The following is an 18,959-nucleotide window of genomic DNA, read 5'->3' as shown; positions in this document are numbered from 1 at the left end:
TAGATGTTTTTTACCTGAAGCAAATAGCGCTAAATGTAAAATAATATGTCATAAAGGGGACAAAATGTAAACAAAGAAGTATTTTGACTTCCATACAAAATACTTAATCACTATAAATGTACTTATTGCCAAAAAGCAACAAAAGAAGGAAACAGTTAAGTTGACAGAATACCAAAAAAAAAAAAGAGAATTTGATGAATAAAAATTATAAAAATAAAAGCATTTCTGTGGCATAACGGGCCTTTAAAAACAATGGATAGGAATCCAGATTTGCGTTATGTTATAGTTCTCCATGACACGAAACTTTGTATTTAGCTAATTATTAAATGTTTAACTTTCACTTAATATACAAGTACAATTGTGAAGATGGTTATTATATAGGACCCTGGCGTACAAACTAAATAGAAAATATATTTTATATTAATAACCATCGATCTAGAAGAATTTTTTTCAACCCTCATGATATGCAAACAATATAGCACGGACTAGTTATTTTAAACTAAACATTTATTGGAGACCCAGTTTATAACTTTAACTCGGATGATCTATTTTTAGATACAATATGATCTATACGATGTACATGAGGTAAAAGTTTATAAAATTAAACCATGCTGATAAATATATGAATGGACATTAGTAGTTTAAACGTTGGTGTGGGTGAATTTGATGGTGTGGAAGATGATATAAGTAAATTTGTATGAGAGTTTTATCGTAATCAACTAATTTGGGGAAAATGAGCAACTGTTCGGATGATTTCCCGACGACGGATGTATTTTATGACGGTAAGTCCAGATGATGTTTAATTATCTTACGGACCGGTCTGCTTTCTTCAGATTGTAGATTATTAAAGTGTTAAAAACGGTATTTTTTCTTTCAAATCTTTTAAAATTTTATAATTGAAATCTGGCGTTTCGTATCTAGAAATAATTCGTACACTTTAAGTAAATAGTATTGCTATTGATATAATTATACATGTTTAGTCAATCAAACAAAGGAAGGTAAACCATTTATAAAATATTTATATTTCATCAAAACTTAGTCAAATTCTATTTTTCCTTTAGAAGTACTCAGTTTAACGATTAAGTCGAAATACTTTTGAGTGTAATACATTCTATCTAATTTATGTGATAATGATATATATTTTCTAGGATGAATCACCCCCGAATGAAATGAATGTATACATAGTATATTTGATTACAAGTTTTTAAGTTTATTCATCTTCTAACTGGCCTTCTCTACATAATACTTAAAACATTTGAACATTGAACTCATATGACATATTTTCATAAATAGTTATCTATGTACTATACTCGTACTTACTGTTAGACACATTACTTACACTGTCTCTTATTTACTGATATATTTTATTTATATGAATTCAGAACAGAATTTAGTTTTTACCATTACAAAATAAAACAAAGAATGGTTTGGTCAGAGTAATTGAAAATTAAGCATTTCCGTGTATATGATAACTGCATTTTAAACACTTTTCAATGAAATTTGAATGGTACATGCACAGCAAGGCCCATGTACAACAAACGTCTCTTTCAATGTCACGCGGAACGTTTACAGCAGCATCAGTGCAATGTGCTCATCCGTGTATAATTTGCGAAACGAACACAAGACATACACAATGACATGTGCACATATATTTTAGAATTCTTTCAATCTTTAAAAGCAAAAAATAATGATAATTTAATTAATTTAAATTACAGACATATCAGGTGATACAGTCCTCATCGTATTCCTAGTCTTAGCTTGCGTATTGGCCGTGGCGTGTTTGGCAATTTACATTGAAGAGCTATTCTTCATTCGGAACCACTACGCAAATGGCGATTCACGTGCATGGAAGATAGGCGTTCTACTCGGACTTTATCCTGTAAGTGAGGCTCGATTTTTTCTACTCGAACTTTATCATTTAAGTAAGCAACAGTTTTTTTTCTACTCAGACTTTATACTGTAAGTAAACTTCGATTTTTTTTCTAGTCGGACTTTGTCCTGTAAGTAAGCCTCCATTTTTTTCTGCTTGGACTTCATCCTTTAAGTAAGCCTCGATATTTTTTGTACTCGGACTTTGTCCTGAAAGTCAACCTCCATTTCCTTTCCTCTGACTTCATCCTGTAAATAAGCCTCGATATTTTATATACTCGGACTTTGTTCTGTAAGTCAGCCTCCATTTTTTTCTCCTCTAACTTCATCCTGTAAGTAAGCCTCGATATGTTTTCTACTCGGACTTTGTCCTGTAAGTCAGCCTCCATTTTTTTTCTTCTTTGACTTCATCCTGTAAGTAAGCCTCGATATTTTTTGTGCTCGGACTGTGTCCTGTAAGTCAGCCTCCATTTGTTTCTCCTCTGACTTCATCCTGTAAGTAAGCGTCGATATTTTATATACTCGGACTTTGTTCTGTAAGTCAGCCTCCATTTTTTTCTCCTCTAACTTCATCCTGTAAGTAAGCCTCGATATGTTTTCTACTCGGACTTTGTCCTGTAAGTCAGCCTCCATTTTTTTTTCTTCTTTGACTTCATCCTTTAAGTAAGCCTCGATATTTTTTGTGCTCGGACTGTGTCCTGTAAGTCAGCCTCCATTTGTTTGTCCTCTGACTTCATCCTGTAAGTAAGCGTCGATATTTTTTCTACTCAGACTTTGTCCTGTAAATAAGCCTCCATTTTTTTCTACTCGGACCCTGATGGGTCTTTAATGAACCTAATGACAAATAATAGACATAGCATTTTCATTGTCTTATGTCTCGTGTTGCCATTACAAGACCGTCAGAGACAAACTATTGTTTGTTTGATTGAAAGATAAATCAATCAAGCTTTTAAGGGATGTTTGGTTTGCTGTCTGTATCAATACTATATCCTTCAGGTTGTTCGAATGCATGTTGATACAGTACACATAAAACAATTGATTTTTACCACAAGTTGACATTCAGTGTCATTCATTATTGTATGAGCAGATTGGAACTCGACCCTTGTCACTGAGGGGTTGCTTTCACGGGTTGAGGCATTAGATTTGTAGCAACCATTTAACCCTGTGTAATCAAAATAGGCGGCTCGTATGGGTTCGCCATTTGACTTATATTGTGTTTGTGCGCCGTAAAACCAAACAAAACAAATTGGAAATCATCGTTTAATATTATAATATTTGTTTAAATGAATATTTTCGGAATATTTAATACTAATTTCTATTTCATTACTTCCTAAACACATGTTAATGTTATTATATATGTGACCTTTGATATGAGGTCATTCTGACGAAACCTTGATCCAGTCACAATTCTAGTAAATCTAAACAATTTGAGGGTTATTTAAAAGCTTATTGGTAACAACCAGAATAACGTGGTTTACGATTTTTGCTAATGGTTACCTCTTACCATGTAAATAAAAACAAATAACGTGGCAATCGATTTTAAACGTTTTATCATTTAAACCGTATAAATTCAAAGGAATCCGTATAAATCCAATAGAGAATTAGGTGTTTTGGTATTATTGCTATTGAATATGGCTATACATAGTTATATCTTTTATTATTAAAACTTTTTGTTTTCACTTTGTAAAGTTGTGTCATTTGAAATTATAATTGTTTAATCTTTTTAGTATATGAAGATAAGATGATTTATGTTTGTTAAATACTAAGTATTATATTAATACTGAGTTTCAAAAGAAGCGTGTATTTGGTAACAGGGAACTTTTGCATACAAACTTACGCAAAATATTGGCAGATTTGGTATCAAATTTGCGTAAAAAGAAATTTAGTAACCACACAATGGTCTGCATTTAATTGAAATATTAGTACATGTATTGCCAAAACTTGGGTTACGTTTAAACAGCTGAGGGGTTTAACAGCTTTTAGTAAATACGTTTTGCCATTGATACTTGATTTTTTTTAATCGAACATCATTCAAACACCGGTCAATATGACATTAAAGTCAGGTCCATGCAGTCATGATTCCGGCACATTTATGTTTTGAAAATTGAGAACCGCTCAAGACGGTGCTAGGTGGACGTAAGGCATGTTGCACTTTTTCAAAGTCCCTCGTGTAAAGACTCAATCAAATCGGGCCTGCCATTTTCATTGCGATTAATGCTTTGTTTTGATTAATGCTTCCGGGGGATCACTTTAACTCCAGATTTTTGAATTCATTCGTTAACCCGTAGACGTTAGGGACTCAACAGATTTCGATTAATTGTCACGTAACGAGACAAAAAAAAACGTTAAAAATCACAAGTCTACAACAATTAATTTACTTTACATCCTTCCGCTATTTAAAGAAACTACCGAACTCTAACTATATAGAGAATTTTCAAGTTTAAAACAAGAATCGTTTTGTGATATTGGCCAAGTAAGTGTCAATTAATCATTTCCATGTCAAAATTCTCTTTATATCAATAATATTAACGATCAGTCACGTGGTATATGTTAACGGAAAGACTGTAAATTCAATTATGCTAAAAAAAATCTTTATTTATGTTTAGTTTATTGTTTGACGTCTTTTCAAATCTATGGAAAGTAATTTATTACTTTTTGGGTTAAGCATATTTATTCAACATAACAACAATGTGAACAATATTTACAAAATATATATTGGTATTAGGCAGAAAGCTATAAAGCTTACGAGTGTCCTCTCCCAAAATGTATTACTTTAAAAAACTTATATCACGTAGTTTATTCTTACAGGCAATCTGCATTTTCTCCTTGATAGCACTGTTGGTACCGACAAGCTCCGTGTTGATGGCTCTTGTGGCATCCTGGTATGTATAGCAGTGTAGAAATGTGATAGATACTTCCAAATAAGTCATTGATTTTATATAACATGTAAATTACTTCTTAAATTGTAATTGCTTTTAATTTTCTTAAAATCGTATTACATTCGTTCAAGATTGATTTTCTTGAAATAGTTTGGCTTATCCGGGTGCATGCAGCTTTAATAACAAATATATATAACTAAACTATGTATTGTATGATGCCATTTAGTATATTGCTATAAATGTGTTTCATAAAAAAGTTAGGATATGACTCGAAAAATGATCATCAAATCCGGTATTCGTTTTACAGTAAGAAAAACATTAAATTATTTCCCTTTAACAAATCTTTATTTTAACGAACTACATTTTCAACGCTAGTTTATTTTATTTCAGTTACCTCTCATTCAGTATTTACATTTTTATCATGATGACGATCGAATGTTATGGCGGACCGGACAAAATGGTTGAAACGTTAGCAGACGACAAAGTGAACCTTAACACTCCACCATGTTGTTGTTGTATGTGCTGTATACTCAAACCAATAACCCTCACACGGTAAGTCAGTATTTTCATAAAGTAGATATGAAATTTAATAAATAAAAACGAAATGTTTTCTTTAAACGTGTTAATGACGAAAGTTTGAAGATCATTTGGACAACTTTTCGAGTCCTCGTCCTGGGACTAGCCAGTACTGGTGTTACACAATAAAATATAGGCGCCGTGGCCCGATAGGGCTCGACTTCAAGATCCCTGGGCTACGATGCAGACACCTTAGTTTCTGGACCACAAATCTTCTTTGGAATAAGTAATTTGTTTTGGGTCTTACGTCACATAGTCACAGTATAGGTCATATCGCGACGTTCCAGCTATGCTGGTGGAGGAAGACCTCAGGTGCCCTTCCGTGCATTATTTCAAGAACGAACGGGCACCTGAGTAGAACCACCGACGTTCCGTAAGCTACATTGTAGCTGCATGGATAGAATAAGTAATAATAAAACATGGTCAGAAGGTTCATTATGTTTCATTATGTGACACCATTTATCTATTTTGTCCCATTTCTTGTCTCCTGTGCATCGGTCGAATGTATTAACTACCCTTGACAATGAAAGTGCATTATGCTCTCAATAATTAATATGTGTGTTATGCATGGTTAATTGTTTTATATTGCCATGAGAGATAAAAGGAATTGCATCATCACATAAAATGTAAAGTTCTGGCTTTATTATCCACATATGAGGCTCCTTCGTGACAAGGTTCCCCCCATGTTAAATGGATCTTCACTATGACATTCATTTCCTATATTTTATAATGAATATAATTATTTTCAGCAAGTCTTTAAAGATTATCGAAGGGCTGGCAATGCAGGTCATGTTTGTGCGACCATTGCTGTTGGTGATAGCGGCTGTGATGTGGACAGATGGTAGATATAACAATGAAATAGTGAGTGTTATTTTACCATAGTCTCACAATTTAAATTCTTACTCTTAATTTTTAAGGTTGATTATTCGAAGAATAGGAAGAGTTCTTGTACTCACCCTGTGTTTGCATGGAAGTTGGAATCTCCAAAACTATGGGTTGAAACTTCAGGCACTTACTTGAGAGCATACAAGGTCATTGTCTAAGGTCATAAGCTTTGGCATTTGGGCTTTTAACAGAATTATGACCCTTTTTGAAATTAGAAAATTTTACATAATCCAGACCCTTGATTTACAAGCACTTAGAATAGTCGAGCACGCTTTTCTATCGACAGCTCTTGTTTTAGTTATTATTTTACCTTGTTTTTCCAGACAAACAAACTTCTAATATACAAAATACATTTTTCAGCCGTCAGTTAATTCCCAGCTCATTGTAAATCTCCTATGTGTAAATCACTCAAAGCAATAAGTTAAAACTTCTATGCTGAATTTAGCCGGTGCTAGGGGTCATGCACTTTCATTAGTATCACTTCTGTCAATGAACAGGCTCAATCAAACCGAACATGTAACGTTTCTATTTTCGCCGTTATAGACTTTTCTGTAGAATTCTATTTCACTCTTTTCTATAAAAATGATACCAATTAAAATGTCAATTATCAAAAAATAATTTCCGTGTACACCTATTGTTACAGAGTGCCGATGAGCCGTACGTTTACCTCAATGTGGTGTCTGCAGTAAGCACTTTATTGTCAATGTATGGTTTAATCGTGATATTTCGGGCGTCTCGAGTGCATCTAAAACACTACCATCTCAGACTAAAATTTGTACCACTCCAGCTGGCCATCCTCTTCGTCAATCTGCAGAGAACTATTTTTAGCTTACTTGCGGACAGGGATATACCAGAATGCAAAGGAACAAGAGGGTCCCGCGTTAGGGGTGATAGTAAGTAAATATTGTGATTATAATATCATTTACTTGTTAATTAGATCTCTTTTTTTCTCTTGTGTTAATACTACATGGACTACTTTTATCCTCTTTATACAAAATATTGGGTTTCATTCACTTTGAAATATAACAAGTGACGAAGTGAACTTAACAAAGTCTGTGATGCTAACAAAACTTACAGGACAAAGGTCCATTCATGATTACTCTTATAGGTATGAGCATCCTAATGCATTACCTCCGCCTTTGAGAGTATGCACATAGGCTTGAAAACTGTTAACTGCATTGAAATTAAGGGTCGTGGGTTCAAACCTCAGCCCAGAAGGATAAACTTTTTTCTTTCGTTTTTTTTCTGTTAAAATTTAATTTATTAATGTATCTCTAAGATCCCTTTTGGAAAGAAAAAAGTAGTTAATTTCTAATTACATATTTATAATATATATTCACAAACTCCGCGCACTGGTTACGCTACGGCCAGTACCCACTGCCTTACACAAATCACTTGATGATGGTCTTATCACATGATTGTGTAAAAATGGCGTATACGCAAATGAAATCGTTGAAAAAATGTTTTATCTGTAATAAACAGCGACATTAAAACTTGAACTCTCAAATATGTCGATATGATTGAAAAAAATATGATTTTTGTAAAGCGTAGAGTAGAAATTAATAATAAATTGAATGATTTCTCTTTCGAGAGGGGTCATTGTTTTGGAAATAAACGGTGCGGCATTAAAAAAATTTTTAATTATTTTCATAAAATTAATTTTATGTTTCCAAAATTATTTTTTATTCTAGTTCAAATCTAACACCTATCGGTCTTGATACATTAGCAAAACCGTGTTTACTTTTTAAAATAAATATAAAAAATGAAAAAATTCATATCGTCAAAAATCTTGACGAAGATGTTGTGATGGCAGAGATTTAATCCTGTAAGGATAGATCACTGAGTAGGAGATTGATATATTCATTGGCTAAATAATGCAAAATCTAATAATAGACAGGACTGATTTTGAGAATTTGTCTTCCTATAAGATGCTAGAGGCATTTTGTAGTACAAGTGGTATCTTGGTGTATTTTACCTATTTAAGGTATGCTGAATCCGATAAAGGTGGATACCAAATTGAAAAACTTAATCTTGACCATTGAAATGGCCATTTAAAATGACCACTATAATGGCCGCCAAATTTCTTTATCATAAATGGATGATATATTAAATAAAACTTTTAAGGAAAGGAAAAGCATGAAATTTGTCACAATGCATGTTTAGGTTAAAAACAAATTAGACACCAAAACAGAATTAAAAGAACAAAACATTCCAATATTGCCGTAAAATCCAAGATGGCGGATATTTTTTATTGGCCAATATAATAGTAATATAGAATATTAAAGATTGTACTGAAAATTTTAAGGCATTTAAACATAAGAAACCTATATTTAGGGTTTACGCAGCGAACACTACACACTTCCCTGCCCTATTTGCTAGATATAGAGCTTTCATATAGAGTGGCTACTCAGATTCCTACTTATATTTGCACATCGTGTGCAAGCAAATTAATTAAAGGCACCTTTCTCTGAGTACTCTTGGGTTTTGAGGTTCTTTTTTCTGTTATCGATCGTCGTCTTCTTTCTTCTGTTATTGGTCGTGATCTTCGTTCTTCTGTAATCGGTCCTGGTCTCAGTTCTTTTGTTGTCAGATGTTCTGTTATCGGTTCTCGTCTCTTTTTTTTCTGTTATCGGTCGTCGTCTTCGTTCTTCTGTTATCGGTTCTTGTCGCATTTCTCTGCTGTCAGTTCTTGTGTTATTGGTCGTGACTTTCGTTCTTCTGTTATCGGTCCTCGTCGCAGTTCTCTTGTTGTCAGTTCTTCTGTTATTGGTCGTGATCTTCGTTCTTCTGTAATCGGTCCTGGTCTCAGTTCTTTTGTTGTCAGATGTTCTGTTATCGGTTCTCGTCTCTGTTTTTCTGTTATCGGTCGTCGTCTTCGTTCTTCTGTTATCGGTTCTTGTCGCATTTCTCTGCTGTCAGTTCTTGTGTTATTGGTCGTGACTTTCGTTCTTCTGTTACCGGTCCTCGTTGCAGTTTTCTTGTTGTCAGATGTTATGTTATTGGTTATCGTCTCTGTTTTTCTGTTATCGGACATGGTCTTCGTTCTTCTGTCATCGGTTCTCGTGTCTATTCTTCTGTAATCAATTCTGGTCTCCGTTTTCTTGTTGTCAATTCATCTGACATCGGTTTCCGTCTCTGTTATCGATCTCCTTTGCCATTCGTCTATGTTATTATGTTATCTGTTGTTGTCTCCATTTTTTCTGTTATCAATCTTCGTCTCCGTTGTTTTGTTTTCAGTTTTTCTGTTTTCGGTCCTCGTCTCTCCTCTTCTGTTGTCAGTTCTTCTGTTATCGCTCCCTGTCTCTGTTCTTCTATTATTAATCCTTGTCTCCGTTGTCTTGTTGTCAGTTCTTCTGTTATCGGTCCCCGTCCTGTTCTTCTGTTGGTTAACGTCTCTGTTCGCTTGTTGTCAGTTCAACTGTTATCGGTCCCTGTTCATCTGTTATCGGTTCCTGTCTCTGTTCTTCTGTTATCGGTCGTGGTTTCTGTTCGTTTGTTGTCAATTCTTCTTTTATCGGTCCTCGTCTCTGTTCGTTTGTTGTCAGTTCTTCTGTTATCGGTCCCTGTCCTGTTCTTCTGTTAGCGGTCCTCGTCTCTATTTGCTTGTTGTCAGTTCTTGTCTCCGTTGACTTGTTTCATTCCGTTAAGGTCTTCTCTTGTATCTATCCTTGCCGTCATCTGTTATCGGTCGTCGTCTTCGGTCTTGTACTTTCGGTACTTGTTTCATTCCGTTAAAGTCTTCTCTTGTATCTATCCTTGCCGTCTCTGTGTCGATGTCCTGGTTTTGTCAATATTGTAGTCATTTATTCGTTCAGTAGCGGGGGATCGAACTCACGACCCCTTGATTTGTAGGCACACAGTGTTACCACTGCACCATAGCGCCCGCTCTGAATAAGAACCATTTTTGAAAGTCCTTTATACATTAAATACTATTTCAATGGCTAACAAAGGGTGTATTACAATTATATTTTAACACCTCTACTATGTAGCCAACCCACGTGACTTTTATATATGGTCAAAGAAAATATTACTCGATTTATAACAAATAAAATATTTTTATAGATAACTTTGCAGTTACTTTAAGATATCCTGGAATGATTAGTATCTCGTGGCCACGACTTAGCTACATGTATCTCGTGGCCACGAATTACTAACTTTAAAACTAATGTTAGTGAAAGTCATATCTGTTAAAATGTAAACGTTATCGTTACTTCCGCAGTAGCACATCCGGCTAAGTGATTGACTGATGTGTGAGATGTCTATGGTTCGATTCCTACTGTTGCCTTTTTTTAAGACCTACTGTTTTTGTTTTTTGTTGTTTTTTTTTTTTTTTTGTTTTTTTTTTTTGGGGGGGGGGATTGCAGTATATATTTCAAAACACTTTTGTCTCGGTTTGTGTTGTGTTTATGGCATTGAAATGACATGTTTTGACATTTCAAAATAATTTTTAAATATAAACAACTTAAAAAAAATCATAGCTACAAATAATATTGAAAATTACGGAACACCTGAAGTGACATTTTCCACACTTTCTCCCGGAATTGAATTCGTTTTTACGAGATAATAATTCCCAATTAGAAATATCATTTCGTTTTAAAGAAATATAAAATCTTAATTACGAAATATTAATTCGTTATTACGAAATATTATTTCGTAATTACGAAATATTAATTTGTTTTTTCGAAATATTTATTCTTTGGTAATATTTATAAAGAAGAATTTGAAACTAAGTTTACTGTTAAATATAAGTCAAGTAAACAAAACATAAAAAGTGATTTTTTTTCAATCTTAGTCTTACACCTTAACGCGCTACTAAAACAGTACTGTACATGTATATAACTGTTAATTGCGCCATTAGGCTTATAATCGTTATATTTGGTGGCCAATCTCATTAAAATCTGATCATATTGAATAATCATTTGATTTTGACAAGAATAATTAATTGCATCATATTGTATCATAGTTTAAATGACCTACTTTAGTATTTTTAAGCGGCCATTTTGAATTGACCTTTTGAAGGTCAATGTCAATTTTATTTTCTTGGTATCCACCCTCATCGTCTTCAGCATACCCATATTAGGTTAAAACACCCAAGATATTACTTGTACTATAAAATGCCTCTAGCATTCATATATTCTTAAAATCAGTCCTGTCTATAACAAATATGGTATCTAATATTTTCAAAGTCTGATAAAATGGTAAAAAAAATGTTATTTAACAAGATCAAACATCTTTATTGTTGCAAGTTTTCCTCGTGACTTTTCAACTTCATGTCAAACTGTCGAATTCCTTACTTGTTTTGCTTATATACATGTATAGAAACAACATAAATCTACTAATTCAAGTATCTTAATGATCTTTTTCTCTTTGTTTCAGGTATTCACAACGGGCTTCTCGTGGTTGAGATGTTTCTGTTCTGTCTCTTGGCAAGGAAGGGTTACAGGACAGAGACACCTGACAGCGACGAAAGGATTGACAATTGTTCTACTAGTTATACCAACGAGATAGGATCAACTCAAATAGACAACTACGGTTCAAATTCTAACCAAACTGTTTAAAGAGGACTGATATCATAATTTGCTTGCAGCTTATTCGGTTTTTGTTGGGGTATTTTAATGTTTGTCTTTTATACTACTCTTGAGGTACCTCCCATTTGACAAATTTCACATTATGTTTTAAGTAAATGTTTAAAGCTGCGTGCCTCCAGAATCATGCTTATTTTCATAAAAAATTTGAATACTTATTTAATAGTAGAATATGGTGAAATAAACAAAGAACACATTGCCAATTGCACTTCCAGTCCACACAAAATATGCAAATATAGCCCTTTCTGCGTTAGTAACGCAGTAGAAATATGGTGATAAATACTTACAAATCAGTCCTAAAGCGCACATAATACATAAAATGTAAATATTTACTTGAATCTTGAATCGTTTTACTATTCTAAATGTCAAAGTTCATTCTTTCTTTTTTTAATACTTTGTCTCATCTGGCGGCGTGCAGCTTTAAAAATGGTGTAAAGATCAACTGAAAGACAAGTGCAATCGACATGTGCAGTGTTTTCATATTAGATATTGTTTATCTGTGTATCTTTGCTTTTAACATGTTTATAAAAAATAAATTAATTTAAATGTATATTCATTTTATACATGCAAATGCAATTGTATTAAAACAGGGTGTTGCATTTTTTATCATGTTACATGAATTCAATCAAAATTAAGTCTGTAAGCTTCATGTTATTATTATTATTATTATTATTATTATTATTATTATTATTATTATTATTATTATTATTATTATTATTATTAATTATATAAGTTTTGTTAGGACTGATTTGCGTATTTTATAAAGATATTATAATACTACTGTGCTAAGGTCATTTTCTACCTTTTGACGCTCTAGATTTTTTCTTTATATTTGTTTTTCCTTTTATTTGTGAATTATATCAATTTATTTTGATAATATCCTAGAATATATTTCAGGGTAAAATTATATTAAGCAGTGGCTTATTTTGAACCTTTTCCTTTAGATAGTTTGTTGTGATTGTTTATTCATAATGATCTACTAGATTTTAAACACTTGATTGTTTACGAGATATCTAATGTCCATGACAATTATTTTGTTTAGATTATATATTTATATTATATATATTTATTATTTTTGTTTGTATTGTCATTCAGAATCACATTTATTCGAATAACTATGTTTGAGCACTTAAACACAAAAATGGTCCGAATGCTACTTTAGCCCAATATGAGTGAAAAGCGTTACAACGCTTTTCAATTTAAGGTTATTTTTCACAATTAGAATAATCAGTCTGGAAAATCGGAGTGAGCGAATGATCTGAACTTTCGCACATAAAGTTATTTTGCTCTAGACCTACAACAAATTGACCATTAATCTCGAAAAATTATTTCCAGTCCCGTCATGACAAACCTTCCAATATTTACCGCTTAAAAATTTTTGGTATAAATTGGGCACATTTTCCATAAGTATTTTAAATATTAAATATTGATAAAAACATTAAGCAATGATATTCTTATAAAATATAACTTGTAAAAAATGAAAACAACTTTGAGTGGTTTAGTATAATTACAATTTATATAACGAATAATTATATCTGGTCTCGAACATTTTATTATTTGCTATAGACAGATATGCGATATAACATTTAACAACAACATCCATACATAATTCTTTGGTGTGATTTTTTATGTATGGTGCGAAGTATTATTATATAGCATACCTCCCATGTGCAAATTCACTTTAAAGGCACATCATTAACGAATATTTTTTCCGATTTTAGACAAGGCAAAAACGATTTATAAAACTTTAGCGCTGAATGATAAATTAAGTGACGTTGTACATGTAGTAGCAAAATGAAGACAAATTATTATTTAACTTCCATGCAAAATACTAAATCACTATAAATGTACTAAATACCAGAAGGCAGCATGAATAAAAAAAGATTCAGATGATTAGCAAAATTTATGAGTAACTTTTTGGAAACTTTAACAGGACAACAAAAATAGAAATATTTTAAGAAAATAAAAAATAGCATTTCTTAGGCATAGTTGGCCTTTAAGTTTCATGAAAATTAATAAAATCTGAAGACATTTTGTATCTTCTACATGTTTTATATTTTAATCAATTTCACTGTTTTCTATCACTTACACTGTTAAGTCATACCATGTGCAATGAGGAGAAAATAACAAATATAAACATATTTTAAACAACTATTACTGAACTTCTAAGTTTAAACGCATGCCATTTTTTACTTGTTCGAGGTACTTTTGTCATTTTCAGGTGAAATCAAATAATAAAATATTGAAAACACTATTGTTTTGAAGTGAATTTACTTAAAAGTACAAGTATTTATTTTCTTTTTATACCTACCTGTATCTAATATAATAATGTAATCTAAATTATATATTACTTCTATCTTTACTTTCGACTTCTGCCAACTTTGAGCAATCAGAAAAGAAAGGCATGCAATAAAAAAGTGTTGTCAATGACGCAGGTTTTCTTTCTTGTGTGAATATAAATTGCTCACCGTGAATGTTTCGCGAAACTAGTTGACAAGTTCCTCCCAAGAATGTCCTTTATATGTATATTGACATGTTTGTACCAAGACATGTTAGTTTAGCCGAATTTATGTCGTTATATCCAAAAACGTTATATCCGGATATCGTTATATCCGAGAAGCAACCAAATTAAAAACAAAAGCCGCGGGAACAAAATCGTTATTAGCGATATATCGTTATAAGCGATAGTTTTATTATCGGAGTTTACTGTATTAACACTTGACCTGTTGAATTTATTTCTTCAATGAACTTGTTTTATGGCGGCATGTCCGAGTGGTAAACGTGTATTTCATTCTTTTTTTTTAATTTTCTACACACAAACTGTTTACTTATGAGTAATGCACTTAACAATTTCCCGAGAGTATACATTTTTTCATTGCTATTATTTTATAACTTTATGTTGTAATGTTAAAAAATATGTTGTATTATTTAAAAAAAACATAACAGTAACTAAATCTTGTTTATTGAGATTAAAGATATTTTGGTTCTATCACTCACTCCTGCATAATACGCTTATATTTTGAGGAATATGATACAATGTTAGGTTTTACATAATTTCAGATTTAAATCTGTCACATGAAGATTACTATTGCCTGCCGAATAGTCTTTTTTACAGTTTACTTGGTTCCATTGATTCATCGGAGTACCTCCCGCCATGCTTTTTCACCTTTGAGTTAAACCCCTTGCAAAAATCAAGAATTTTATCGTTTCATCATTTAGAGGTAAAACGTTGTCTGCGAAATAAATTTCTCCTTGTTAAATTTTGATAAAGATTTGATATCACAAATAACAAAGTATTGCGGCTGTTCCTCGCCTGTTCCATCATCACATAGCTGATAAGCCTTTAATACGTTTTACCTTACCACACACGTGATATTTAAATTTACATGTTATATTACATCATTTACTTGTAACACGTGACGTTAGCGCACCGTAGAACCATGGGAATATACATAAGAAATAGTAGTTGAAAGCTCGGATCAAACATTGTGAAAGCTTTACCATTAATCGGGGGTTTTTTTCCTGTTTTTTTTTTGTTGTTGTTGTTTTTTTTTTAAATTTTTTTTATTAATTTCTAAGTAACAATATGATGTTGTTTCATTAAAAATGCAGTAATGTTTTGAAAGTAAAATGATTAAATGTATACTGTATGGTAAGTAACATAGTCATAGATTGTATTTCTTATTGCATTTATTTCCTTGAGTAAAGAGATATATGGGGTTTGTTGCTGACGTTGTTGATTTTCTTTTTGTAATTATAATTCAATATTAACATTGTATACATGTTTAAAATTTGAACATTTATTATCTGTGTTTTTTTTACATTTCCAATGATTGAGAAGGACACCAGAACATTAACAATACATTAACTCTAGTGTGGCGTGAATTTTGTGGAGCCCATGAAGAAAGTAATATTTTAAATTAACGAGACAAGGCTATCTTCTGTCAGCTATCTGAATAATTTCAACAATATTATAATAAAAAAATAATCTAAAATATTTTACCTCAACGCGGTGCAAGAGATACCTCTTCGACCATATAACCCTACTTGTTAAATTCTGAAATTCAAATGATGAAATATTAGTCCATTAAATAGAACAAGATCCAAACGCATTTGTAAATAAAAACCGATTGCATTTCCGCCTGTTCAAATACTTACACAAAAAAATGGAAAAAATATACCTCTGACAGAAACAGCTGTGTGTCTGGAATCATTAATACATATGCTGATATTATCGATATTGCATCATTTTAGATGCCTCTATCATTGCAAGATTTAATAATGAAATTATTTCCTGTTGAATCATTCTTCCTGGTATAATGTTGATGTATTTTTCAGATCATTAGATTTGTATCAGACTATGTGAGCTACGGGAGACCTGTCTGAAAAGCGGTTCACCACAAGCATGGAATGCTTTTTTTAAAACATGCGATTTAGTACTGCACGCGGCGTCAATCAAAGTAGGATATCCGGAAAAGTTTAATTAAAGGATAATTTGTAAGATTAAATTTAAATGGTTGTACTTGTTTCTACCTTCTAAACATACTTAAATCTTCCTTTGTCAGTTAAGTTTGATTACTCATCCAGTTTTAGGAGAGGTTCCCGCCCCGAATGTTTTTGAATACTAAGAAACAAGTAATAAGAATCATGTGTAAAAATGAAAGTGTGATTTTGATATATGTACTTATATCAAATTAATTATCGGCACATCAAACCAGGTTTGAATAGACAAATTACTTGTTGATAAGATAAAATATAGACTTCACACGAGGACGTGGTTCACAGAGGGCAACTTTTTTTCTTTTATTTATCTTTTTTTATATTACGAGAGGTGAAGAAAATGTGTGTTTTTTTTTCTTTTTTATATTTCTTCTTTAGAAAGGGCAAAGATGTGTTTTATAACATTTAAAAATTAGTTTTAGAGCTTGTGAGATGCTTTTCACCCGCAGAAAGTAGAGTTGATTGTTAAATAATTTGTCATAAAAGGAACAAAATGTAAACAAAGTAGTATTTTGATTTCCATACAAATTAATATACTAAATCGCTATGTATGTACTAATTGCCAAAAAGCAACAGAAGCCGAAGAAAATATTCATTTCAGATTACACTATAATTGGTTTTATTTATAAAATATTAAATTGATCCATCAAAATAGGCATTCATGTTTTTCTACAAGATCAATATGATGTACAAGTAAAATGGTTTCCTGCGGGGAACATTTTTAATGATATAAAGATATTTCATTTAACTATTTTCAACATTGTTGGGGGGGGGGGCGATAAATAAACGTTTGTACCAGGAATATAGTTGACAATAATCGATCAATATAGAAGAAGGTCTTTGGAAACTGGTGACCGTTGAAGACCTGAGACCGGAGAAGGTCGAACATAAAACAATTATTTCTTTTTAAGAAAATGATTAAATACCATTTTCTGAATAATTCCAATAAAAAGAAAATAAAGTAAACACACAAGTTCACGCAGAAAATATCTCTATCAGATGCCACTACGAATATTTTAACTTTGTAGATTTTCAGTATAAACAATTTATTGTTTGTAAAATTTGAGATAGATATTAAAGAACCATTGATAATTTTCAAACACATCATTCAAGTTTTTCCACCTTAAACGGTAAAATAATTATAGAAAATTAGAAATATCACGTAATAGTTTTTTGTTGATTCGGACTAATTCCCTAGAGGTAAATCCGTAACGTACCGGCAAACGGTATTTAGCTTGGTTTTCGAAAAGGTCAATTAACCAATCATGTACGGTTTACAGATCACATGCTCCTCCATGTACCGAAAACTTGTCACGTGCTCCTCCATGCCTCAAAAGTTAAACGCGTACCAATACCCTGCGGGGAATAACCAAAGGGCAGCAACTGCATAAATGCCACAGAGATATGATATTGAATTAGCTCCCTTTCAATTGAAAATGTGTATTCGGTTTTCATCTGTTATATTGTGCTATTTCGTTATTTCACATCCTTTTGAGACATTTTAACAGTTCTTTCGCACGACAAATTTTGATAATAAGCACATATGTTCAATTGTCTGTCTTTAAAAAAATCACCAACAATTTATTGAGTTTTGCTTTTTAATAAAAACATAATAATAGCATCAATCTATTGGTTTTAGTTCAAATGTGGTGCATGTGACAGATGTTTTGTCTGACTTCAATACGATTTGCAAAGATTTAAAATGTATATTATTCAAAATAAAAGAAATGCATGTTAAAACTTTATTAGTTTAAAGAATAGAATATCATTTTGTTTTTGTTTTTCGACAAAACAATTTAATTCGTCAAAAATATATAAAATTTTACAGACAAAAACCAAGCATGTTAAAATTTGTTAACCTTTTAAATAGTCAAAATTTTTCAGAATTACTTACGTTTAGCAAATATATTTACGAGGCTTTTAAAATTAGAAATCAAATTCTTTCAAATGTGCCAATGTAACTCCTTGAAGTATGGTAATTCATTTACAATTAATATACAACATATTATATTCACATTTTAACGATTCCCTTTTTGAACTGTTTAGGTATTTTATTATAGTTCCTACTTTCCATTTTAAGTATCTGTTGAATTCCAACATTATCACATAATGCAAGTACATGTGTTTTTTTTTCTTTGTTCTTTAACATGCAATTACGTGTTGTTTTTTTGTTTTTCATTATATAACGAATGCATGTTGTTTCTTAAAAAAATACTAGTTCATCCATTATTGTGTTATATATAATAATTTCATTCACTTTTGATCCTATATGTATCGTTCAATATTATATTATATTATATATATTATATTAATTATATTATATTATATTATATTATATTATATTATATTATATTTAAATTATATTTATATTTATCTTTATCTTTATATTATATTATATTATATTATATATTATATTATATTATATTATATTATATTATATTATATTATATTATATTATATTATATTATATTATATTATATTATATTATATTATATTATATTATATTATATTATATTATATTATATTATATTATATTATATTATATTATATATTATTATATTATATTATATTATATTATATTTATTATATATATTATATTATATTATATTATATTATATTATATTATATTATATTATATTATATTATATTTATATGTATTATTCAT

General features: G+C 31.2%; 1 protein-coding gene across 1 annotated transcript; it reads left to right on the top strand.

Annotated features, from left to right (window-relative positions):
* Nucleotides 1-561: 561 nt before the first annotated feature.
* Nucleotides 562-11,876, top strand: LOC132724843 (organic solute transporter subunit alpha-like). Its single transcript, XM_060709799.1, has 7 exons — nt 562-782; nt 1,716-1,879; nt 4,678-4,751; nt 5,139-5,300; nt 6,074-6,185; nt 6,853-7,102; nt 11,586-11,876. The coding sequence occupies exons 1-7, from the start codon at nt 734-736 to the stop codon at nt 11,765-11,767; spliced, it is 993 nt and encodes a 330-aa protein (XP_060565782.1). The 5' UTR covers nt 562-733; the 3' UTR covers nt 11,768-11,876.
* The last annotated feature ends 7,083 nt before the right edge of the window (nt 11,877-18,959 follow it).

Source organism: Ruditapes philippinarum, unplaced genomic scaffold, assembly GCF_026571515.1.
Source record: "Ruditapes philippinarum isolate M1 unplaced genomic scaffold, ASM2657151v2 ctg3912_1_1_1_1, whole genome shotgun sequence".
NCBI lineage: Eukaryota > Metazoa > Mollusca > Bivalvia > Venerida > Veneridae > Ruditapes > Ruditapes philippinarum.
Note: the sequence above shows the minus strand (reverse complement) of the source record. Positions and strands in the feature narration are given on the sequence as shown.